This window comes from Microtus ochrogaster, linkage group LG2 (genome assembly GCF_000317375.1).
Source record: "Microtus ochrogaster isolate Prairie Vole_2 linkage group LG2, MicOch1.0, whole genome shotgun sequence".
NCBI classification, from domain to species: domain Eukaryota; kingdom Metazoa; phylum Chordata; class Mammalia; order Rodentia; family Cricetidae; genus Microtus; species Microtus ochrogaster.
Window position 1 is genome coordinate 51,010,039 of NC_022028.1, and position 24,472 is coordinate 51,034,510.

General features: G+C 52.9%; 1 protein-coding gene across 3 annotated transcripts; it reads right to left on the bottom strand.

The window, feature by feature from the left end:
- Positions 1-1,731: 1,731 nt before the first annotated feature.
- Positions 1,732-10,028, bottom strand: Pi16 (peptidase inhibitor 16). 3 transcript variants are annotated; one of them, XM_026785411.1, is made up of 7 exons: positions 9,809-10,028; positions 6,919-7,140; positions 4,426-4,535; positions 4,061-4,149; positions 2,685-3,578; positions 2,398-2,512; positions 1,732-1,948 (listed from the first exon to the last, which is right to left on the bottom strand). In XM_026785411.1, exons 1-6 carry the CDS (start codon positions 9,977-9,979, stop codon positions 2,421-2,423), a joined length of 1,578 nt encoding a protein of 525 aa, XP_026641212.1. In that variant the 5' UTR covers positions 9,980-10,028; the 3' UTR covers positions 1,732-1,948; positions 2,398-2,420. The 3 variants fall into 3 exon arrangements, with proteins under 3 accessions (XP_026641212.1, XP_026641211.1, XP_013206605.1); XM_026785410.1 differs by having other exon boundaries at positions 1,732-2,035; XM_013351151.2 differs by having other exon boundaries at positions 1,732-2,083.
- Between the last annotated feature and the right edge of the window lie 14,444 nt (positions 10,029-24,472).

Sequence of the window (24,472 nt, forward strand, 5' to 3'; positions counted from 1 at the left end):
TCCTGTGCTCACGAGCAGGGTGAGGCTCTCCTGTGCTCACGAGTTCCCTCTGCTGGAGAGCCTCACCCCAGACAGCGATGACCTGGGCTGCTGCCCACATGTGCTGTATCTTTAGATCAGTGTCCCGAGGCTGTCAGCCCAGTGCATCCCCACCACGTTGATTGACCACAATGCTGGGGTGACTCTTCCTCTAGATCCTGTCTTTGCACTGGTCCTTCCAGTGACCCCCAGATTTAGGGACACTCGTATTTCAAAGTTGAGCTGAGCTGTCCCCTTGCCATGACCTCCCAGAGGTTTCTAAGAAGCTGCCCAGCCTAACAAGTAAGGCTTTGGTGGCCCGACCATTCGGCACAGGAGGCCTTGCTGTTCCCAGATACTATCTTGGGAGCTGGAGCTGGGGTCCTTATCGGTTAGGAGGTCTGGTGGCCTTAAGCATGGCATAGGGCAGGAGCTGAGCTGCCAGTGTGGGGACAGATGACTCTAGTGGGGGTGTCCTGCAGGGAACCAGTGGCCTCCTTCCTGGGTAACCTTATTCTTAGGGAAAGTTGGAAGGACCTGCAGCAGGCCTTCTGAGACTTCCTCTTAAGGAGGCAGTGGTAGCCTGAGCTGTCCCCTCAGCAGCCATGTCATTGCCAGCCCTAAGAAGCCTGGAAGCCGTGGCTTACAGTGCCAAAGACTTTCTCAGGTCATCAAGGCCTCTGGGTGCCAGGCCTCTCGATCTTCTGTTGAACACAGTTCAGTCCTTACTGACATGTCCCCCTCCCAGCCCATCTTAGAGCCTGAGCTCTAGAAGCCTCCCTCATTCTGTACCCCTGATCTTTGACAGATCTGCAGGCCGCCAGTAGATGCTGGGCAAGTCAGGAAGAGCCACAGGGAAACTGGGATAGGCTTGGGCCTCTGCTTGGTCCAGAGGATCCCACCCCTGACCACTCAGGCCTAACACTAGCTCAAAAGAAGGCCCTTCAAGGAATGCAGCTGCTGTTACACCTGTAGATCAGTCAGATGTTAAAGTCATATACTCTGACCACATAACCATCTCAATAGACACAGAGAAGGAAGGCCTTTGAAAAAAGTCAACACTCTTCACAAGACCCTGTCTCAAAAACAAAACAAAAAAATAAAAAAAATAAAACTACCCCAATAAAGATGTTGGGGTAGGAAAATGTGTGGAAGTTGGAGGATGACTTGTAGGAGTCTGTTTTCTACCATGTGGGTCCAGGGGATTGAACTCAGGTCATTGGCTTGACAGCAAGCATCTTTACCCATGAGCCATCTCACTGGCCCCAAGTCGTATAGTTCAACTAGATGCCTTCTATGTCTATTGAGAGGAGCAGCCTGGACCAGGATCAGTACTCGTTTTCTGGCCCACTCTATTCTGATTCCCAGAGAGGTTTCTAGGCCCGGAGACCCTGTCTTGGGGCTCCTCCAAGCACCTGAAACCTGTGTCCAGGACAGGCCCGGAGCATCAGCACCCTTGTGGAAATTTCCTGAAGCCACCTGAGTAAGTCCCACTGAGACTGAGGTTAGGAGAGCCAGCAGGCACCCTGAGCTGCCTTCTCTCTGCTCTCTCTTCTTCCCTGCCAGGCCACTTGTGTCTTGGGTGGAGCAGAAGGTACAGGAAGGAAAGGGGGGCTCAGAGTGAGGGAGAGGGGGAGAAAAGGCCAAAGTTGCTTAGGTGGGCAGAAGCAGCTGCCCACAGTGCTCCATCTCTCACAGCAGAGACTTGGCTCTCAGACATGCTTTATTCAGGAGTCAAGGCCACCTGGGTTCCCTGGCTCCCTGTCTTCCCACCCACAGAACCCCACTTGGGTGGGGCTTGTTCTTCACCTGCCCCTCATGGTCTGCTGTCCCAGCCACATGGACACTCAGAGATTGGGAGCAGAGCACCCCTCTTTCACCCTGTGGGTCAGGCAGGTATCCTCCGAATCATGTCCTCTGTGGAGCTCTGCTGTAAGGGGCAGGAAGGGTCTTGGTGTACAATTTCTGGTGAGCTGGACCCCACAGCTTTTCCTTTCCAGAGGGCCTTGTTTGAGGGCTGGGGACAGGATGGAGGACACAGCAGTCAGGCGGCTACCTCTTCTCCCTGGGAAGGAGTAGGGACTTCTGCAGACACTCCTGGACTCAAAAGGCTCAAGAAAGAGCCCAAGGGACTAGAAGGGGCCAAACAGTTCCTGAGGAGGCTATGATTCTCTGTCCTTAGGCACATGTGGCCCCTAGAATCCTGCTGAAGGCAGCACCCCACCCCCACCCCCGTGGAAGAAGCACTTCTGCGGGGGGGTACTGGGCTGGCACTGCTCAGTAGAGGGGAGGGAGGGTGGCAGAGAGAAGGACGTGCTCCAGAAGCTCTGGCTTCTAACTTGGAGACAGAATTCAGAACAGGCATGAGGCCAGTCTCACCAGGCCTTGCCTGAGTGTCCCCTTCAGAATATTCCACTCAACAGCAAAGGAGGCAGCAGCAGTCCCAGGAAAGGGCCCTGAACGTGACCAGAATTCTCCAAATCCAAGCCGGCATCTGCAGAAAAGAAGGGGCTGTGGCTCGATTTGAAAAGAGCCTGACTCCATACACGGTGCAGGCAGCAGGCAGAGGAAGCGTCTTCCAGATCACGCATGCTTTGTCATGTCCCAGCTGCTGGTACCGGCACAAGACACCAGCCAGGAAGGGAAGGAGGGGCTGCGGGCCTTACCTGTCAAGAGTGACTGCAGGGCCAAGGTGCGCCCACCTGTGGCATTAGCCTCGGCAGAGACACTGGGGAAGTTGGGCAGGGAGGTGGAGGCAGGGGGGCCCGAGTGGTCCAGTGAGGCCTGCGGCCCACCATGCTCCTGGGCTGGAAGAACTGGGACCACCACCTCACTGGAAACAGGCAGCTCGGCCTCTGCCTCAGGCAGTTCGCCCTCTGCCCCAGGAAACCGGGCCTCTACTTCAGGCAACCGGGACTCTGCTTCAGGCAATTCAGCCTCTGCTTCAGGCAACTGGACCTCTGCCTCAGGCAACTGGACCTCTGCCTCAGGCAATTCAGCCTCTGCCTCTGGCAATTCAGCCTCTGCCTCAGGCAACTCTGCCTCTGCCTCTGCTTCAGGCAACTCAGCATCTGCCTCAGCCTCCTCCTGGGCCAGGGGTAGGGACTCTCCTGTCTGTGTCAGGGACATCTTAGGGTACAGAGATTTCTCTGGGCTCACGGAGGTTGCGCTCGACTTGCTGCCTTCTTTGTCCGTAGATTTGGGGACAGGGATATGCGCTGATGTGAGGAAATTAACTGGCCCCTCATCCCTTGAGGGCTGGGTGTGCGTAGTGGAAACGTAGGGGACCTCGGTCGGGAAAGATTGAGCCTCTGTTGCCATGGAGGAAGGGCCTTCCGTTGCTAAGGAAGATGGGGCTTTTGTTTCTGCGGCAGGTGAGGACTCGGTTGCCAGGGAGTCGGAGACCTTTGTTACCGAGGAGAAACGTAGAGTCTCAGAGGTTGCTAGGGACGGAGTACCGGTTTCCCTGGAGCTTGGGGCTTCAGTTGCCCGGGTGATGGAAGGGACCTCAGTCACCCGTGGAGGAGAATCCTGCTCCTCTTTCGGGTTTCTTGTGGGCTCTGTTTGGCAAGGCTAAGCATTAGTGTTGCAAACGGGACCCCACCCGGCCGCGCAATGTTCCACCAGGACGTGCAAGCCACACTCCTCTGCAGCGGGTGTGCCCCTCTGGTAATGTAAATTCTCGTCACTGACACGACTCCTCCACCCACCATTTTCTCCAAGCTTCCCTTAGGGACTGAATTGGAGGCCTATTTGATCACAGACCCCGCCCACCAGCCCAAACCTTCCCGCTCAGCCACGCCCCCTGGCACAGCACTCCAGGGCCTCTGGTTCTCAACCCTCTGTAGGGACCGAAGGATGGAATCTGTCACTTGGGGCGCCAAGGTGGCGGTACAGGAAGGGCAGAAAGTCGCAGAGGGTCCCCGCCGTCGCATCTGTAGCCCCATCAACCTGCTTCTCAAGTTGGGAGTCCTGAGACTCGAGGCCACCCAGACAGCGTCGCATTCTCCCAATCCCTTCTTAGCTCTGGCCTGTCACTCACCACAGAGAGAGTTCTTGCAGTTGTAGCCAACGGGGCACTGGGAGCAAGGAGTCCCTTCCTGGTAGGGCTTGCGCCCCTTCACGTTCCCCCTGAAGGAGAAGGCATTGCTGCAGGGTAAGGTCCGCTCCTTCTTACCCATCCCCCTGGTCCCCAGAGGCACAATAGGTTAGGAGCCCACGGGGCTGCTAACTCCCACAAGTTGCTTGCTGGGGACCACAGGCTCCTTGGCATCCTCTGACTAACTAAATTAGATCTGCCATCGGAGGGACATCACAGCTGCCAGGAAGGATAGGGCCAGCCCACAGAGTCCTTGAGCTGTATCCAGGTCTGTTCTCTCCCAAACCGCCAGCCTCACGGGCACTTACGGGGGCTCATAGTTGCACACCAGCAAATGGATGTTGGCTTCCTCCACTCCGTGGAGCGACTCACAGAAGTGGGAACCACAGCCAATCCTCTCCGTCTTGCTCCAGACTACCTACAGGAGGGCAAACCCAGCAGGTTAGCTCTGGGCAGACAGTCCCTGCCACGTGTAGCTCTACTCCAGCTTTCCGTGGGTGGCTTGAAGACACTCTTTAGCCTTGGCCTTCCGAGTCAGCTAGAGGTTGGAGGTCATAGCGGCTAAACAAAGTCCACTTTCCCTGTGGCCTCTTTCTAGAGGTTCTTAGGATGTTTTTTGTTTGTTTTTTTGGGGGGATTTCTTTTGGGCGGGGTTTCTCTGTGTAGTCCTGGCTATCCAGGAACTTGCTTTGTAGACCAGGTTGACTGAGAGAGAACCCAAGAGATCTGCCTGCCTCTGCCCCCTGAGTACTGGAATCAAGGCGTGCACCACCACACTCAGCTCTGTCCTTTTAAACAAGGGGTACAAAGAAGAGCTGGTGGAGAGTCACAGTCACAAGGGAAGGCCAAGGAAGGGCTACTCTGAACTGAAACCTTCCTCATCCCAACTCTCTCCTCCGTCAGGGCCCCTCTCACTTCGTCTGCCTCTTTGGGGGAACGGGCTGGCTACTAGAATAATTTCTTCTTATATACAAAAACAGCGTTAATCCCAGCTCTGGAGACAGACGCAGGCAGATCTCCGTGGGAGTTCAGGCCACCTTGGTTACCTAATGAGACCTGTCTCAACAACAAAACAAAAATGTGTGTCCTGCCACGGGTGTGAGAACACCGGGCTCTCGTCCATTTCCAGGCTCACGTTGTCTGGGGGTGGGAGGTGGGGAGGGGCCCTGCTTGTGCTATCTACGACTCCTCGGGTTCCTGTTTGGGCAGAGATGGCTTCTGGCTTCGGGTAGAGCCAGAGAGAGCTTGGTCAGTCTGGCGGCACTGTGTCTGCCGGGTGAGGTGAGTTGCAGGGTCCCAGGAGAGAGGGTGCTGGGACCTCACAACTTCCCATCTTGGGTGGGTGCTTCTGAGTATTTCCTTAAGATTAGGGCTAAAAATATCAGCTCCAAAGGGCACTGAAAATGGGGAGGGAGGGATGGGGGTGGGATTCTTTTTCTGGTGTAATCATTTGTACAATAAGCATTGGGAAGAGAAAACAATTCCTTTAATTCTAATCCTAAGTGGTTTTGCTGGTGTTTTTGTGTGTGTGTGTGTTTGTTTTGTTTTTGAGACAGGGTTTCTCTGTAGCTTTGGAGCCTGTCCTCCTGGCACTAGCTCTTGTAGACCAGGCTAGCCTCAAACTCAGAGATCTGCCTGTCTCTGCTTCCTGACTACTGGGATTAAAGGCATGTGCCACCACCCAGCTCTAATCCTAAATGTTTTTAAAACTTTTTTTTTTTTTGGAAATGGGGTAGCTCGGTCAGGCTTGGTGGCAACTCCCTTACCCGCTACTCTCATCTACCCTTTTACAGAGTTTTTTTTTCTAAAGCAAAAATTAAATGGGTTCGTCTATCTGCTTTATCAGTTAGGCAGATTTGAAACAGCAAATTAGACGTGAAAAACGCCAAGAGTGCTGGGCGGTGGTGGTGCATGCCTTGAATGCCAGCACTTGGGAGGAGGCAGAGGCAGGCAGATCTCTGTGAGTTCGAGGACAGCCAAGGCTACACTGAGAAACCCTGTCTCAAAAAAAATCAAAAAAAGAAAAAGAGGGAAAGAAGGAGGGAGGGAGACCGAGAGCCAAGAGCAACAAGTGGCAGGAAAGGGGTAAGTGGGCATGTGCCGCTGCTGCGAATGCTTTGGACCTCTCAGGGTCCACTGTCACCCAGGACAATCATCGCATTCAGAAGCTCGGCGCTGTGACACCAGGCTGAAAAGGTTGACCACGGTTGTCAAAAGATGAGCCTTTAGGAAGAGTTGAAAACGATGGGGGCAGTCTGAGTGGCCTCTGCGCGCTATCTGCTGTGCACATCGTTTTCGGAGGCTCTAGGGAGAGTACCATTCTAAAGCCAGGCTGCTCCCACTGGAGACAAAAAGCTACGAACCGCCCCACCTGGCCCAGCACGAGGCTCCACCCAACACCTGCAGATCCTGCCCGCCCCGCCCCGGACCAGGTGGCTCCACCCAACACTAAGAGACCTCAGCGCACCCCACCCCCGCCCAGCGTGCACCTCGAGGTCGAGACCAAACTCACGCACGCACGTGGCACATCACATCACTTGGAGCCCTCCCCGTACTTCACGAGGTTCAGACCCTCTCCACACACGTGACCCCATACACCTGGAGGCCCTGGTCCGCCCCGCCCATCTTGCTGGCGGCCGTACCCGACACAAAGAGACGCCCCCATCACGTGGCTGATCCAACAAGCAGAGGCCTGCCCCGCACCTGGAGGCCTCAGCCCTCACCCCCACCCACACCTGAGCCCAGCACGCGAGGCTGTTTGCCCTTCCTCCGCCCCACCCCCGCCCTCCTGGACCTGTCACCTGAGTGTAGTGGCCGCACATCTGGCCCGGATCGCAGGTGGCGGTGCTGAGATTGTAGTGTTCGCGCTCCTCAAACCAGTTCCCCACGGCCAGCGGCACGTCCATGCCCTCATCGGTGATGGCGAACAAGTTCTCCCCGCGCCGCCCGCGCTCCTTGTTGTGTCCCCACACGCATTTCTGCGCATAGGCCTTGGCGAAGGCGGCTAGGTGGTCGTCCCACCTCTGCAGGGCAGCCAGGGAGGCAGAAGAGGGAGGTGAGGGTGGTCAGAGTAGGCTGGGGTGTCCTGGGACCTCAGTAGGCCAGAGACAGGGCTTGCCTCACCACCTCTTAGCAAGGTGACTCCCGACCTTTCTCAGAAATCTGATCCCCGAGGGTTTCAGTGGGATCGGGAGAGAGCCACCTCAGGCCTCTCTCACCCCTCACAAGGCGAGATGGGGGACTGAGGCCGAGTGTGATCTTACTCGGAGTGTTCCGTGTAGCTGGGGAGGGGGTGGAGACACTCGGAACGTGTCCAGTGGTATGCTGGAGGACTGATGGTTTGTTCTGGTCCACGCATCTAACATAGGGCCCACCCCACTGCCTAGGCCCTTCCCAGCAGGCACTCTTCCTAAGAGCTCAACTCCCTTCATCGGGTCCCTCCTCCGGATGAAATTGTGTCTGTGTGGCACACAGAAGGTCCCTTACTTCCAGTAGTCAGAGCCTTGCTTAACCCCAGGTCAATGCTCTCCATGGGCATCTCGGGTGAGAGGCTGGGGAAAGAGCAGTTTTGTTTAGAGCCGCTCCAAAGTTCTGTCCCCGGCTAGGAGAAGATGCAGCCAGTGTGGGAGGTGAAGGATTGGGGCATCTAACCCCAAGGACTGAGGCTGAGGGTCTGGATCCTATTAAATTCTGTTCTTGGCCTTTCCTGGAAACGGATGCTTGGGGGGCACCATTCCAGCTTTCAGAGCCCGACAGCCAAAAAAGCAGCAAGAGCGTGGTGACAACGAGACCGTACCCACTTCCCACCCAGTCGGTGCTTTTCGGAGCAGCCGCCTGGAGCCCTCATGGGAGCCTGAACCCGGACAGAACCATCGCTGTGCCTTAGTGACCCCTTTTTCTCGGGTCAATTTTAAAATTTTGTACATACTATTAGGTGTGTGTCTGTCGTGAGGCTAGCGCACACCCAACAGTGCCTGCACGACCTTCAGAGTCCATTGCTTGTCACTCTAGGGAGGGGACTCAGGCTTGCTCAGGCAAGCGCTTTTACCTGAAGGACACCTGGCTGTCCCTGCTCTAGCCATTGGTTTCAAATCACAGGATTGGGTAGTCCCATGGACTCTGGCAACAGTGGCGGTGGAAGCTGCGGTCAGGGACTCTAGGATGATCTGCAGGTCTCCGGGAGAGACAGGCCCCTTCTAGGGCTGACAGTACCCTGCTCTCCATCCGTCACCGTGCTGGGGACTGTGGGTACTTCATAGATAGCTGTCAGTTCTTCCTGACTGAGAGGGAAGCCACCGTGGGTTTCTCAGCCTGTGGCATTGCAAGAACCATGATCCTCTGTCCTGGAAGTAGGTCTGTCCACCCTGTCATTCAGTAGTCCTGGGCACTGGGCCAGGCTAAAGCAACAGTAAGAACCAAGAAACCCGACTTCACGTAGTCACAAGTCACTTGGAGAACATAACCGCTGTGGTCAGTGGCACAGGCAACTCAGTATTGTGGGGCATGGGAAGGCTGTGTAGCCAGGCTGAGGGTGGAGAAAGAGATGGGGCTAAATGACAAGGTGCTAGCCAGGTGGGGGGCACCCTGAGCAAGGTGCACACTGGCAGCAGGGGTGTGCAGTGTCTATGGCGACTCTGGACCTCAGAGTCCAGGTAACTGATAACTAGTATCCCGGCTTCAGATTTGTCTGCGGTCCCTGGTTGCCAAGGACAACAGAGTTGAGATGGCTATGGTGCTGTGTAAGCACGTCTCACACTTCTGTGTGACCTGCAGGGCGGGGACTGCTGTACCTAACCGTCCAGCAGGAAAAGGCTCCCTCAGAGTCACCAAGCCACAGAGGACAAGCTGAGGCTATCACCTAAACGTGGGGACCCCAGCTTTGCTGCTGTATTTCCCTGGTGACTTGGCTCTTGGCTCAGGGGTTCCAGGTCACCAGAGGGTGTCTGGGGGTGGGGTGGGGTGGGGTGGGGTGCTGGACCGGTCAGACCTCTGCAAGAACGGAAAGGGATCTCACTTTATCAGTTAAAACCAGAGCAGACATCCTGTCCCAACCCTGTCATCGGATAGCATCCCTCCTGCCAGATTGGCCGCTGCCACCCTCCCTCTGGCTCCTGTTGTCTGTGCCCTTCTCGCTGCCGTGAAGGCAGTTTGTATTTGTGCTACATGTGTGCTTTAGACTTCACTGCATGCAGGATTACATGTGTGAGATTCAGCCCATGTATGTGAATGTGCTTAAGACCTCATTTCACAGACGAGAAGCTGAGGGCCCACATGGTGACAGAAGGGGCCCTAAACCACAGTCTGGGTGCTGGAGACAGCACCTGTGGCCTTTCTCAGGCCTGCTTTCCCCTCCCCAGAGCTTCCCAGGTTCATCCAGGCTCCTCTCCTGGGGGATTGTCAGGCCATTCACAAAGAGCTTCCCCTCAGGTCAGCACATCTTGGGAAGAGTTGAGGAGGAGGCCATCCGTGTGGGGAGCCAGGGTTGAAGCCTGGGTGCCACTCCCTCAAGCCTCAGTTTCCCCATCTAGATAATGGAGCTGCATATGAGGACCAGCATTATACAGCATTAGGAACTCTGCCGCTGGCCAGAGGAAGGGGTCTGAAAGCATCCCCACGAGGAGTAGGGTGAGGCAAAGGGTTGCACCCAGCACCCCTCCAATCCCAGGAGGCGGGGCCCTCAGTCACACTCACCATCTGCAGCATGTCTGAGGCTGGGGGGGACACCTGGGCACGGTAGAAGTTGTGAAGCTCCACCATGGTTTCCTTCTCATCCTCTGTGAGGGCTGAGGTGGGGCCAGCAGCAGTCAGCAGCAGCAGCAGTGGGGACAGGGCTGTTGCCCAGAGGCTGCAGGAGCTATGCATGGTGGCCAGCCCTCTCAGTCTCTCCCGATCAGGGGTCTGGCGGCTGGACTTAAAAGTTCTTCCCATACAAGCACCACCCTGGCTAGGGTGGGGCGGCGGGGGCTGTGTCTGGACGCCCAGCCCGGCTCACACAATGTCTCCAGGAGGGCTGGGTGCCTTGGGTCTGGACCAGAGTTGAGTCCACTCCCCTGGAGTCCTTGGCAACAGTCTCCTTTCTCTCGGTACCGGGGCTCAGGCCAGGGGCTGTGAGCCCCATGGACCCTCCAGAGGTGTGGGCAGATCCTCAGGGGGCAATTCCAGAAATGGCTCACACCCACAAATGCTGAGGACCGGACAAGGAAGGAGTCCTATAGGTCTGCTTCCCCCAGCCCCACCCCAGGATTGGGTTGGGGAAGTTGCCAGTGCCACTGAGAGAGCAAGGGAGGACGAGAGGATGTGCCCAGCTGCCTGGTTCCTAGGCCCTGGCCACGGAGATGCATGTGGTAGAACTGAGTTGTGACGGCCACATTAAGTGACCACCTCAGGTCCTCTTCAAGAGCATCCGGCACTCCCCAATGCTGAACTTTCTCTAGAGTCCCAACACAGCCTTTTAAACGAGACTAGGAATAGCCACAGAGACAAGGAACAAGTGGAGGTGGGGGGTTGGCAGTCTCTCATTCCTCAGATGAGGTTTTCATTATGTAGCCCAGGCTAGCTACTCTCCAGTTGCTCTCCTGCAATCGCAAGTGTCCCCCTCTCCATTTTTTAAAAAGATCTTCTCTGAGACATGACATGTGGAGTTGAGGTTCCTGACCACTACAGACTTGTGAACGCTTAAGTGTGAAGACTTAAGAACGAGCCAGGCAGCAGCAGTGCACACCTTTATTCTCAGCGCGCAGAGGCAGGTGTATCTCTGTGAGTTCGAGGCCAGCCTGGTCTACAGAGCTAGTTCCAGGACAGGCTCCAAACCACAGAGAAACCCTGTCTCGAAAAACCAAAACCAAAAAAATAATAACTAGAATTTAAACAGACACATATAGAAGGGGTAGCAGAAGTGGGGGGTCGGTCCAGAGAGGTCTACTCCAAAAGTGGTCTAAAGTAAACTGCCTGAAGGAAATGATGGCCCACAGGTCTCGCGCTCTGCTGTGTGGCCTTGCTCCTGCCTCAGCTGTCTACACTGAGCTAGATCCTCACCTGCTCTTCACTGTGCCTCTCCAGCCACGGCCAGCGCTTCTGTCAGCCTGCTGCAGACTCATGGTGACAGCTGAAAACTCACACTGTCAGCCTGCTGCAGACTCACAGTGACAGCGCTTACTTGTTTGAATCCCATGGCCCTTCTGGTTCTTTCTCCCAGAAGCGGTTCTAGCACCCTCTCCACATGGCCACCTGGAGATGGTGCCACGGAGGGTGGATCCTTGGGCAAGGGAGCCACCATGGGAGGGGACATCTGGCTCCCGTGGACCACAAGCCTTTTCTGGAACCCTTGGCATTCACACCTAGGAATACTCGCTTCCTGGTGTAACATCTGCTTCCTCTCAGAGATAAGGAAAGAACCCAGGCTTTTCCATTGGGGGAATTCCCAAAGCAGGATGGATAGTCACATATAAATCTGAGCTAAGACGACACACAGACCAGGGCTGGGTGGAGCTCAGTGTCAGGGCACATGGGTTTGGTCCCCAGCACTGCAGACCACCACGAAACCAGGCAGAGGAATTTAATTAAAAAGAAAATAGTTAAAATGGCTGAACTCATTTCAGACCAGGAGCAGTGGGTTGAGACTTGACTCAGTAGGCACCTGTCTGGGCTAAGACAAATTACTGACGCAGGGCTGTTGTCCCAGGCCTCACGGGACAGATGGGACAAAATGATAAACTACCTTCTTCAAGAAACATGAGGCTGGGCCTGAGCCTGCAGTCAAGCGTGAGGAGGGAGGGGCACAGTCGGGACATTGCAGGGATAGGGAGTGTGTATGACTGGCAGGGGGCCAGCCTGTGCAGGTGTTTGTGACTAGCCAGGCTCAGAGCTACTGACAGCTGGCACTGGGGACCAGGGAAGAGTGTGAAGACAAAGGAGCAGCTGAAGGAAGGGTTAGCTGTCCACAAGCAGCCCTTCTTCCAGTCCGGTCTCACGTAGCCCAGGGTGACCTCAAACTCCTGATCCTCCTGCCTCCAAATTCTGGGATTCCGAGTGAGAACCACCACTCCGAGCAAGTGTCTGCTTATCTTAGAGGTGGTCTTCCTCACACGGCACCAAAACTCCAGAGAAGTAAAAGAGAGTTCTGATGATAGCAGAGGTACCTGTTAGGGGATGGTATCTTCAGCTGGGTGACTTTTGTTTACGCTGCATTTGTTTAACTCTGTGAAGCTGTGTTACTGTGCCTGACTAGAACACCTGACCGTCTAATACAGAGATGAACGGCCAATAGCGAGGCAGGAACAGGATAGGCAGGGCTGGCAGGCAGAGAGGATAAATAGGAGGAAAACCAAGAAGGAGAAGCAAGAGAACAAGGAGAGGAGGGCCTCGGGGGTCAGGCAGGGAAAATGTTCACTCCAGTGTAGGGGGAGTGAAGAACAGAGAAAGGCGGAGATTCTCGTTGTTGAGCCGAGGCTGCCTGGTTATAGAAGAGCAGAGATGGCAAGCGGCGAGTCCTCAGTGGGCTGTTGAAGCGAGTTCTTTTAAAATATGATAAAGAGTGTGGAGAGATGGCCCAGTGGTTAAGAGCACTGGTTGATCTTGCAAGGATCCAAGTTCAATTCCCCAGCACCCAAGTGGCAGCTCGTAACCGCCTATAACTCTAGACCCAGGGATCTAATGCCCTCATCTGAATTCTGTAGGCACCAGAAACTCTTGTGGTACACATACATGCACACAGGCAGAACACTCACGCCCATAAAACAGTAAGTCTAACAGTCTAAAAGATAAAAACCTAACTGGTGAGTGCTGTGTCCACAGAAGCAAGAGATCCAGCCTGGGCTACCACAAGAAGCAGCAGTCCTTTCAAAGAGAGGGTGTGGGGGGCTGGGGTGTAACTCAGTATACTCTGTGCTTAGCATATTCTAACTTAAGGATCAAAAATTAACATTCAATAAATCAATAAGGAAAGAAGGAAGATAGTGTTCAGAAAGTGGGTTGAGAGGAAGGAGAGAGAAAAAGAAGGGAGGGAGGGACTGAGAGACGGGAATGAGGGAGGGAGAGACTGGTGGCCCCAACATCTAAGAGACAAAAACAAAGGAAAAGGGCAGCAGTAACTGGAAACAGACACTCCCAGCAGCCCTTGAGCCACAAAAGAATGAAATGACCTGACTTCTAGAAAGTACGGGCTCGAGGATGACACGGCAAAACAAAATGAAAAGATCACCCTGAGGGAGACTCCACAGGCTGGAGCGGACACACAGCAAGAAATCAACAGATACAGCCTGGAAAACTCTTTGCTTTTTTGGGGGGCAGGGGTGGGGGTGGGGGACACGGGCACACATTGTTTCTCTGTGTAGCCCTGGCTGTCCTGGAATCCACTTTGTAGGCCAGGCTGACCTCCAACTCAGAAGTCCACCAACTTCTGTCTCCCAGAGTGCCAGGATTAAAGGTGGGCATCACAACCACCTGGCAAGGGAAACACTTTAAATAGAAGGCTTGAGATAGTCACAGTAAATGAAAAGTTTTGTTTGTTTTATTTTCAATTATTTATTTTATTTTTGAGTCAGGGTTTCTCTGTGTTGCTTTGGAGCCAGTCCTGGAACTAGCTCTTGTAGACCAGGCTGCCCTCAAACTCACAGAGATCCGCCTGCCTCTGCCTCCCAAGTGTTGGGATTAAAGGCATGTGCCACCACTGCCCGGCTTTTTTTTTTTTTAAAGGCCAGCATTATAATCAAGAAAATGAGTATAGATAGACTTAAAAGCAAAAGTCCTTACACAGCTAAAGTAAGGATTCATAGCGGGGTGGTGGTGAGACATGCCTTTAATCCCAGAACTCAGAAAGCAATGGTAGGTGGAGCTCTGAGTTTGAGACCAGCCTGATCTACAGAGTGAATTCTAGTACAGCCAGGGCTACACAGAGAAACCCTGTCTTAAAACAAACAAACAAACAAGCAAACAAACAAAAAAAGAAACCCTGTCTTGAAAAAAATGAAAAACAAAAGACAAAAATTAAAAAAGTAAGGATTTCATAAACAAACCAAACAAGGCATACAAGATGGCTTAGCAGTTAACAATTGCTGCTCTTGCAGAGGACCCAAGTTAGGCTTCCAGGATCCACATCTGGCAGCTCACAACCAACTGCTAACTCCTGCTCCATGGAATCCAATGTCTTCTTCTGGCCATTGCGGGCAGATATCCATGAATACATTCAGCATATACATTCAGACACATAAAGTTAAATATATATTTAAAAATATATATTACAGAATGGGTTCTGAGAGACAGGTCCTGACTAAGAGCATTGGCTGCTCATCCAGAGACCCAAGTTTGATTCCCAGCACCCACATAAAGGCTCACAACTGTCTGAACTATGATCCCAAGGGACTCAACGGCCTTTTTTGGCCTCTACAGGCACCAGACACTCACATGGCATGCAGGCAAAACACCCACACACCTAGGAATTAGTAATTAAAATAATGTGTGATTTGACAAAAAAAGCCATTATTCTGAGAGGAAAATGACGCTTGGTGGAGCGTCCGCCTTGAGCACAGCGTCCAGAGTCTCATCAGGAGCCTAAAGAATGCATCACGCTGGAGGAATGTGCAGTCATAAAACCTAGCTTGAACGGAGCTAAAAAGGCCGTACTAATATTCCAAATGTTATCATGGGATGGGAATCATAACCTGTAGTTACACTAGTCTGAGGGTGTCGCGGAGCACTCTCCTGGCACGTGTGAGGCGTGGGTTTGGCCCCCAGCATCACAACCAATCTCTCTAATTTAAAAATATAGATTTTTCATATAAATATATATATTATTCTTTAGATTATTTTTTGTGGGGGGGTTGTCTGCATGTATGTCTGTGTACCATGCACATGCCTTGTGCCCATGAGGCCAGAAGAAGACTTCAGGTCCCCTGGAACTGGAGTTACAGTTCCGAGAATCCACGTGGTAACAGGAGTTGAACTTGGGCCAGCCGGTGCTCTTAACCAGAGTCCTCTCTTCAGCCCTCTTTCTTATTTTTACTTTTGTTTCCCACTTATTTTTATTTGAGACACTCACATATTCTAGACAGGATGCGGCCAAGGATGATCCTGAACTTCTGGTCTTCCTGCCTCCACCCCGAGTGCTGGGGTTCCCTGTGTGCACTGTTTATACAGGGCTGGGACAGAATCCAGGTCTCTGTGTGAGCTGGGTGTCTTAGGATCTCTGCTGCTGTGACAAACACCATGGCCCAAGCTGCTGGGGAGGAAAGGGTCTACCTCAGCTCACAGCTGTAGTCCATCACCACGGGAAGTCAGCAGGAACTCAAGGCAGGAGCTCGTGCAGAGGCCATGGAGGGGTGCTGCTTACAGGCTTGCTTTCATGACTTGCTCAGTCTGCTTTCTTTCTTTTCTGTTTTTCTGAGACAGGGTTTCTCTGTATAACAGTCCTGGCTGTCCTGGAACTCACTTTGTAGACCAGGCTGGTCTCGAACTCTCAGAGATCCACCTGTCCCTGCCTCCCAAGTGCTGGGATCAAAGGCGTGCACCACCACTGCCCAGTCCTAGAGCTGCTTCCTCATAGCATCTAGGACCACCTGCCCAGGGGAAGCAACCCTCACAGTGAGCTGGACCCTCTCCCACCAATCTTCATTCCAGAAAATGTCCCCTAGGCTTGCCTACAGGTCAACCTGGTGGGGAAAATTTCCTCAATTGATTTTCCCCCTTCCTAAACGATCTTGCTTGTCGTTAAGCTGACTTAAAGCTAGCTAGCACAGTAGTCAAGGCCTACATCTCCTGTCCCCTAAAATAACTGTATGCACAAGCATGTATCTGGATCCAATGCTACAGTTTCCATAGAACCCAGCCAGAACTTGGGGCACTTGTTTCATAGCTGCCAATAGCTGACTCGTAAGTTCACGCTGGGCAAAAGCCTCAGAAGACCCCACTCAACACAGAAGGAAATGATGGCGTTACTGACATAAGGATTTGATGTAAAGCCACTGCCAGCATGTGGCCTCATCCCTGTAAAAGGATTCACAGTGGAGCATAGGAGTGAGCTGGGAAGAGACCGTAAAAGCAGTCAGCAGGGATGGCTGGCAGGGAGCAAAGGCATCATTGTATGGCAAAGACAAACAAACAGGGCCAGGACAACGGGGGACTGACACCCCAAAACAAGCACCCTGGACCCAGGCTTTTCACCCTCCACGAGAGAGAACTATTTGGTCCCCAGCACTGGGAAAAAAAAAAGTTAAAAGGCAAGGGCGGTGGGGGTGCACACCTTTAATCCTAGCACTCGGGAGGCAGAGACGGGAGGATCTCTGGGAGTTCAAGGCCAGCCTGGGCTTCAGAGTGAGTTCCAGGACAGCCAGAGTGGCTATATAGAGAAACCCTGTTTTGAAAAACAAAGACAAATGTTTTTGAGGAAAAAAAAAAAAAGACAATGTCAAGAAAATAATAAAACAGGCCACAAGGTAGAGGAAATATACATAGAAGACAGAGTTAATAAGGGGGTGATTACCAAAACATACAGAGAGGTCTTTAAAAAAAAAATAATTTAACTCTATGAGCATTGGTGTTACGGTGTCAGATCCCCTAGAACCAGAATTACAGACAGTTGTGAGCTGCCATGTAGGAGCTGGGAACTGAACCCTGGTCCTCTAGAAGAACAGCTGGTGCTCTTAACGGCTGAGGCATCTCTCCAGCCCCCAGAGAACTCTCAAACACAAGAAAACAATCTAACTTAGAAATGGGCAAAATACCCGAGGGACTCTTAGTGAATACATACAGATGACCAATAGCAACAGTGTTCTTCATCGTACGTCACTGGGGAAATCACAGATTAAAACAAGCAGTCATACCAGTAACACAGACCAGACAGAAGGGCCAAAATCCAAACGTGGACGTCACCAAATGCTGGCAGAGGTTGAGAGCAACAAAATCTCTCATTGCTTGGGCAAGAGTGAACGCCAAGACTCACGAGCAGTCAGAGTGCTGAGCCCCAAATGAGACCTAGACCCAAGGCTCGGGAGCCATCCCAAGGCTCCCAGCAGCTGTAGTCAAAACCGGTATAAACTGGGGCCCTTAACTATTCTATCAAAGGTGAGGGAGGGGCTAACGAGGCCCTGCCCATCCCGGAAGAGCTGTATTAGCAGTTTATGGTTGTTGGGGGAGTGTCATTTCTTCATCTGGGTAGCTAATGGTAAGTTGTCCACATGCCAATAAATAACCCCCACCCATGCGTATGTGGGCAAGCCTAATTAAAAGCAATAAAATACATGAAAGTGGATGGGAACTCGTCAGGAAGAAGAGATCAGTGGGAACAGAGTAAAAATAACCAAAATGGATCATATACATGCATGGAATCGTCAAAGAATTAACATTGTCATTAGGAACATTGTTAGTAGGAATGCTGGATGGCTATAACCACTTGGTAAGATGAGGTGACAGTTTCATAAAACTTCACTTTTACTGTAGGTCTAACAATTGTCCACCCAAGGGAACTAGAAACACATCCACACAAAACCAGCACACAGCACATTCTAGCAGCTTCATAGCTGCTCAAACCTAGAGGCAACCAGGGGCGCTCGTCAGCAGGTGGATGGAGAAGCACTGGGACATCCAGGCAGTGGGGTGCCAGGCAGCACGGAAAGGCAGCGAGCTGTCATGCTGAGATCATGTCTGTATCTGTTACCAAGAGGCCAGTCTGAAAGCCACGCTGACGACAAGCCCACTGTACGGCATTCTGGGAAAGGCAAACTATGCACATAGTGAAAAAAAGACTTTCCACAAGCCAGTGGGTGGGACGACGGATAGATAAATAGACCTGACAGATAAGTAAAAACTACTGAGCATGCCCAATGTGGGGATGCACACCTTTAGTCCCAGCTGAGGCTGAGGTAGGCAATCTCTGTGAGTTCAAGGTCAGCCTGGTCTACACAGTGAATTCCAGGACGGTCAGGGCTGTGTAGCGAGACCTTGTCTCAAAAACACACAAACAAAAACAACAAACCTACTATGTGTGGTTCTATAATGGTGTGCATGTTAAATGCTTGTTCAAGCCGATCCAAGGTGGGGTAGCGAGAGTGAAGGGAACCTGGGGTAGACTGGACTACAGGTGGTAACAACAGGTCAAAACGGCTCAGGTGGAATATTCCGCCCCGGTGCAGGATGCTGGGACAGAGAGACTCTGTGGCAGCTTGCAGGAGCAAGAGCTGGGCTGGCGGGAAGGACCCAGAGTGGGAACCAGTGAGGGGCTGTGAGCAGGAGGCAGCCGGGATCACTGTGGACGTGGTGTGTGAGCATCAGCGAGGAACTCTAGGCACTGGGTACCCAGGGCCAGCTTCAGGAGTGCTGGGCACTGCTCTGCAGACTGGAAGAAGGTGCGGTACCGAGGGGAGCTCTCCCTCCACGATTTATGCAGAAGACAGAGAAGGTCCAAGGGCAGAGCAGAGGGCAGGCAGGGCTTCCTCAGTCCTGAGGTCCTAGGGATAGAGAAGGGGCAAAGGCTGGGGAGGAAGTGTTGAAGATGAGAAGCTGAAGGAAGGAGGGGAGAAGGGGGGACTCAAGTCACACTCAGATGCTCTCAAGGGCTAAGATTAGCACTGAGGACAGGGAACCAAATGCTAATTGGGGCCAGGGGCGTTAACACGTTCTGAGTAGGCAAATCAGTTACAACTGGAGGGGTGGGGTGCAATGATTTCTGAAGAACAAACATTAGGGTGGTAATGAGCAATAACATTCATTTTGTACAAACACAACACCAAGCTCCTCGGTGTATAATGTGAACGGTTGCTCTGCAGGCTGTGGTTCACCAGCGGAATGGCGGGACTAATGGAGGCACAGCCACGCCACCAAGTATTAGCCATGCGGGGCAGCCTTAGGGCAACTCCCTCTGTGGGGAGCTGAGCACAGGGCACCTGGATGCGCTCAGGTGGTACAGGGCTCACCTGGCATATGTGGGTTTGGCCCTAGACACCATTTTTTTTTTTTATTTTGGTTTTTCGAGACAGGGTTTCTCTGTGGTTTTGGAGCCTGTCCTGGAACTAACTCTTGTAGACCAGGCTGGTCTCGAACTCACAGAGATCCGCCTGCCTCTGCCTCCCGAGTGCTGGGATTAAAGGCGTGCGCCACCATTGCCCGGCTAGACACCATTTTTTTAACTGACTGTAATCTCAGCACTCTGGAAGGGAAGGCAGGAGGATTGGATGTTCAAGATCATCTTTGGCTACATAAAGAGTTCGAGGCCAGCCTGGGTTACATGAAGCCATATAAAAAATCCATATCTGATAAAGCAATGCCCCTCCCTCATCTGTACAACTATGATCGGAGCCTATGAAAAAGCTATGAAAAGACCCACAGCAGGGCATGGTTATGTACCCACCTGTACAGAGGAAGATGGAGGAAGAGGGAAAGGATACAGCAAGTAGTAAGAGAAATGAAACAAGGTGGCCTTGGGGCTGGCATGGTGGTGCACGCCTATAATCCCTGCAGTTGGGAGCCAGAGGCAGGCAGAGCTCTTTGAGTTGGAGGCCAAGCCTGGTCTGCAGAGTAAGTTCCAGGCCAGCCAGGGCTACATAGAGATCCTTTATCAAAGCAGCAGCAAAGAAAAGAAGAAACGGAGAGGGGGCTGGAGAGATGGCTCAGAGTCTGGCTGCTCTTCCAGAGGTCCTGAGTTCACTTCCCAGCAACCACATGGTAGTTCACAACCATCTGTATATAATACTGTCTGAAGCCCTCTTCTGGCCTGCAGGCATATGTGCAGACAGAGCACTTGTCCCTAATATATATATTTTAAAGAGAAAAGAAAAATATGGCATTTATATAGAAAAGAAATAATATATATACAATATACACATACATACACACACACGTCTTAACTCAAAACCAGTTTAAGTTAACCGAGTGCCTGCTATCTGGTGGCAGCTAGACTGAGCCAGCAGGGGATTTGGGGCCTCCACTTGTGCCACAAGTGAAATGCCACTGTGAGCGTGGCACCCTTGAGGGCATGTGGTCACAAAAGGGTCTGTGTGGCTGCCTGGTGAGGACAAAGGAATCTTGGCTCATTTGAATTCTGACAGGAGAGGGAGGGCTCAAAGAGCGGAGACTCTGAACTTCAGGGGGAGCAGAGGAGAAGCCAGGGCAGAGAAGGGCACTCCCAGGAGAGGGAGAGAGAGCCCAAAGCCAGCTGGAGTCATCTCCCCACACACACCCCCGGGCCCAGAGTGTCACAGGCCTGCCTCAACCGGGAAGAGAAAAAAAGGGGGAAATGAAAGGACCCCAAGGACAGGAAGGTTCTTAGCGAGCGGCATCCATCCACTACACAGCACTTGCATTTCCATCCATCCTTACCCGGTACAGCTTCTCAAGTTTAGCATGCTAAGTTACTGTCAGCACTCTAGAGCGGTGGTTCTCAACCTTCCCATGCTGCCACCCTCTCATACAGCTCCTCATGTTGTCATAAAATTATTTTCATCGCTGCTTCATAACTAATTTTGCTAAGTTATGAATCATAGTATAAATATCTAATACACAGATGGTCTTAGGCAACCCCTATGAGATGGTCTTTTGATGTCCCCCAAGGGGTCATGACCCACAGGTTGAGAACCCCTGCTCTGTAGGATGCCCTGGCTAGGACAGGTGAAAGCTTCTCTGCCCACCCAGGGGCCACATCTTGATTCTCTAGACGGCACTGGTCCCTGAGGACAGCAGGCAGAGGCTGTGCTGGGAGCACCATGGCTACCTCGAACCTTTCCTCCCCCCACTCTGGGCATCTGTCACTGTTCTCTTCACAGGAGTCGGGGAGATGGGGGAGGAGGGGTAAGAGGTCACTGTCAGCTGCTTCTGGAGAGAACTATGGAAAGCTGTGGAGGGCAAGTTGCCTTGGTGAGACAGGCTTCTTTGGAAACGCCTGTGTCCACTGGGTCCTGCACCAAGTGCAGCTTGAGGGAGGGCCACTGTGGAGTCAAGATGGCTGCCCAGAAGGACCCCACCCCAGAGTGGCTGCAGTGGAATGAAGTAACGCCTAGTATAAAGCAGATGTTGTGACTCCCCAGTTTGTGTGAAACTCAGAACACAGCGGGGTGGGGTCCCCTTCTCCGTAGGGCGCTGGCAGCTGTGGCTCTTGGACTAGTGACCACCGCCTGACGGTCAGGCATGAGCGGAGGCGGAAGGGTCCCTGCTTGGTTATGTAACATTCCTTTGCCTGGCTCGGCTTCAAGAGTCTGGACAGTGTGGTCTCCAGAGGGAGAGAAATGACAGATGGATTTACCGCTAATGCTGAAATCATGCAGGGCAAGGAAACCAGACACTGAGGGGCCTGGACAGCTGACAAGCTGGCTGGAGGGCTTCTCCGGAGCCCAAACTTGAAGTCACATGGTGCCCAGGCAAGCTGACTTGGGCACAGGGTGAGCACCTGCCCATCTTCCTGCTATGCTCTTCCAGAAGCTGCTGTGTACTGGAGACAAGGTGAGGGTAGGATGCCTGCCTAGAGCTGTTTCACATCATGCTGTCTCCATGAGCACTGACAGCTTCCTCCTGGGCATCCCTGGTTCTGAAGGACCACGGCCAAGAACACTCCTTAGTCACTGGCTGGGTGGTGGGTGAGCCCCTCCCCACCATGCCCCAGCCTCGGCAGGGCAAGGAGACGCACTTGAACACTTGCTGTGGAAATGATAGGCTGAGCATATCCAGACCACAGGGACAAGGCTGAGGCCACCTGTGCAGAAGGAAGAAATGGGACACTGGTTTTCAAAGCAACAGTTCTGAAGCCCTGGGGCCTCTGCTGGGTTTTGGAAGAAGGGAATAGGGAACCCAGAGCTGATGGAAAACAAGTGATGCAACTCCAAAGGGACCACAGCTGGAACTGGACACATCTGGAAAGGCAGCGAGATGGGCAAGATGGCTGGATGCACTCCGCTCCAGCTACAGCCTGTCAAGAACGAGTTTTCAAACGGGGAGGGACACAGGGAAGGCATTTTATAAAGACCGGATGGTGAGATTCTTTCCTCCAGCATGTCTTTCAGAGGGCTTGGAAAGCAAATCCCACAGAGCTCCTGTTTTGCTGACCGTCTGGGTAGGTCTCCCACCCCAGTGGGGCACACCCATAAGCCAAGGGCACTCCCCCTGGGTGGAACCACCTGCCACCTGCCAGCAACTTCCTGTTCTAGCCTCAGTTTCTTGCCCTGTGAAACAGGGATCTGCCCCTACTTCACAGGACCATGGGATGGGTAAGGGATAGTGTATGTACTCGAGGAGCACTGGAGGCTAGGATGATGTGGGATGGTATTCCTTTCTGTCAAAGAATGAACCATGGAACTCCAGCACTTGGGAGGCAGAGATGGGCAGATTTCTGTGAACTGATGCCAACTTCTCCACAGTGAGTTCCAGGTCAGCCAGGACTACATAGGGAGGTTCTATCTCAAACCAACCAACCATCCCACCCCCAAATTTGCTCTGAATTGCACCAAACAGGAGAATTCTACTATCACAAATCATTGTTTGCTACCCCCCTCCCTTAGTGAAATCCAGAGCGGGTGAAGGCAAGCCTGCCTCTTCACAGACCACAACAGGGGCGGTGTCCACTCAGGAGTCGACTGCTTGAGTTCTGGCCACTCAGACTCAAACGCTTCAAACTGGCTCAAAATACTTGCCTCGCCAGAGAGCTGATTTCCAGACGCCCACAGGAAATGACCCTAACTCACACAGAGGTCACCACGTCACTGCCAAGTAAACACTTCATAAACTGTGAGCAGCGTGATGTTTCTGGAGCCCCCTGGCTGGTCCGCACTGGCACCTGAGGTGAGGTGGTTAGACTGTCCTGGCCTTCCCAATGCCAGTTTCTCTTCTTGCTGACGCGCACCCTCCTCTCCACACTACCACACACGCAGAGGGGCCTTCTCTGCTTCTGTCTCCAGGCCTCCAGCTGGCGGAGAAGCCCACGGGCAGCCCCAGTCCTTGAGGTGAGCCTGAGATGTCTCCCTGACCTGCACACAGGCCTCAGCTGAAGCGTGCACACAAACTCCCGTACTGCTGAACTGTAGAAAGTCTGGGACCTTGGGGCCTTCCAGGTGCCTCCTAAGGCCAACATAAGCAAAGTTTCCTTGTTTTCAGCTGGACTTGAGGATGTAAACATGGAGTCCAACAGGGAAAGAACACGAGGGACACCTAGACTGAGACAGTGGCTCTGAACGTCACCTCTGAGCCTCTTCTCCAAGGATTAAATCTCAGAAGGCTCTGGAGACACAGAACCCAGGACCTGAGTCTAACCCTGCCTGACTCGCCCCAGGTGAAGAAGTCTGCGGAAGCCCAGAGCTGACCTCTCATGGGCCTCTGACTTACAACCTCTGAAACCCCAACTGCTTCACAGTGGGGCTTGTGTGTGGACAAAGCTCTCTCTTCCTCCAGCAGCCACACAAAGGCTCCACTCTCTCAGGGAAAGCTCCTCCACGCGCAGTTCACACTCCAGCCTGTGGAGGCTCTGCGGCACTCCACCCTGGGCTTGTGAGGGCTGCTTGTCTTTCACAAACCACCTCAGCCTCCTTAGAGCCCTCTTTGCTTAACCCCGCTTGTCCTCCCCACTGTTCTTGAAATTCAAGGGACCAAGGGCCTGGCAAAAGGTACAGGGTCCCTCCATTGATGGCGAAGACTCCACAGAGGGTCGCAACTTCCATCACCACGGACTGCGCAGGCCCGTGCAGACCTACTGTGCAGCTTTCTGACTTCCGCAATCTAGAACCGGAGGCCGCTCAGTTTGGTTTATCTTCATCTTTGTGCGGCGTGATCAGTGGTCAAGTACCTAGCCATGTCAATAAAGGGCCAATACTAGGGCAGAGGAAGCTGGGTGTCGTGATGCATTAATTTCTATTAATTTCAGCAATAGAGAGGGAGAGACAGGTAGAGATCCCTGTGAGTTCAAGGCCGGTCAGGTCTACAGGAGTTTGAGACTAGCTGAAGCTACACAATGAGAAACCCTGTCTCAAAACAAAACAAAAAAGGGGGCAGAGAAAGCAAAAAGAGCATTCTTGCCGGGAGGTGGTAGCACACACCTTTAATCCCAGCGCTTGGGAGGCAGAGGCAGGTGGATCTCTGTGAGTTCTAGGCCAGTCTGGGCTACAGAGTGAGCTCCAGGGCAGCTAAGGCTACACAGAGAAACCCTGTCTCAAAAATTCAAAAAAAGAACATCCTTATTATTTGCACTGTTTGATGAAGATACCCCAAAAGCACTTGGGGGAGCAATAAGCCCAGAGGATCACTAGTTAGGATAGTTGTGCATCCTGATAAAGCCAACAAGTCACCTTGCCTCCCAGTGTGAAGGCAGGACCGCTGTAGGACGGACCACCATGAAGTGAGCCGCACACCGATGGCAAACACTTTGGCTCTGCAGCTCCTTCACATTACATC

Excerpts from the sequence above, each read along its gene's own strand:
- Pi16 (XM_026785411.1), bottom strand. The coding sequence starts at position 9,979 with ATGCATAGCTCCTGCAGCCTCTGGGCAACAGCCCTGTCCCCACTGCTG. Across the intron at positions 7,141-9,808 it reads CCTCAGACATGCTGCAGATG|AGGTGGGACGACCACCTAGC; the intron begins GTGAGTGTGACT and ends GCTGCCCTGCAG. Across the intron at positions 4,150-4,425 it reads GTGTGCAACTATGAGCCCCC|GGGGAACGTGAAGGGGCGCA; the intron begins GTAAGTGCCCGT and ends CTTCTCCTTCAG.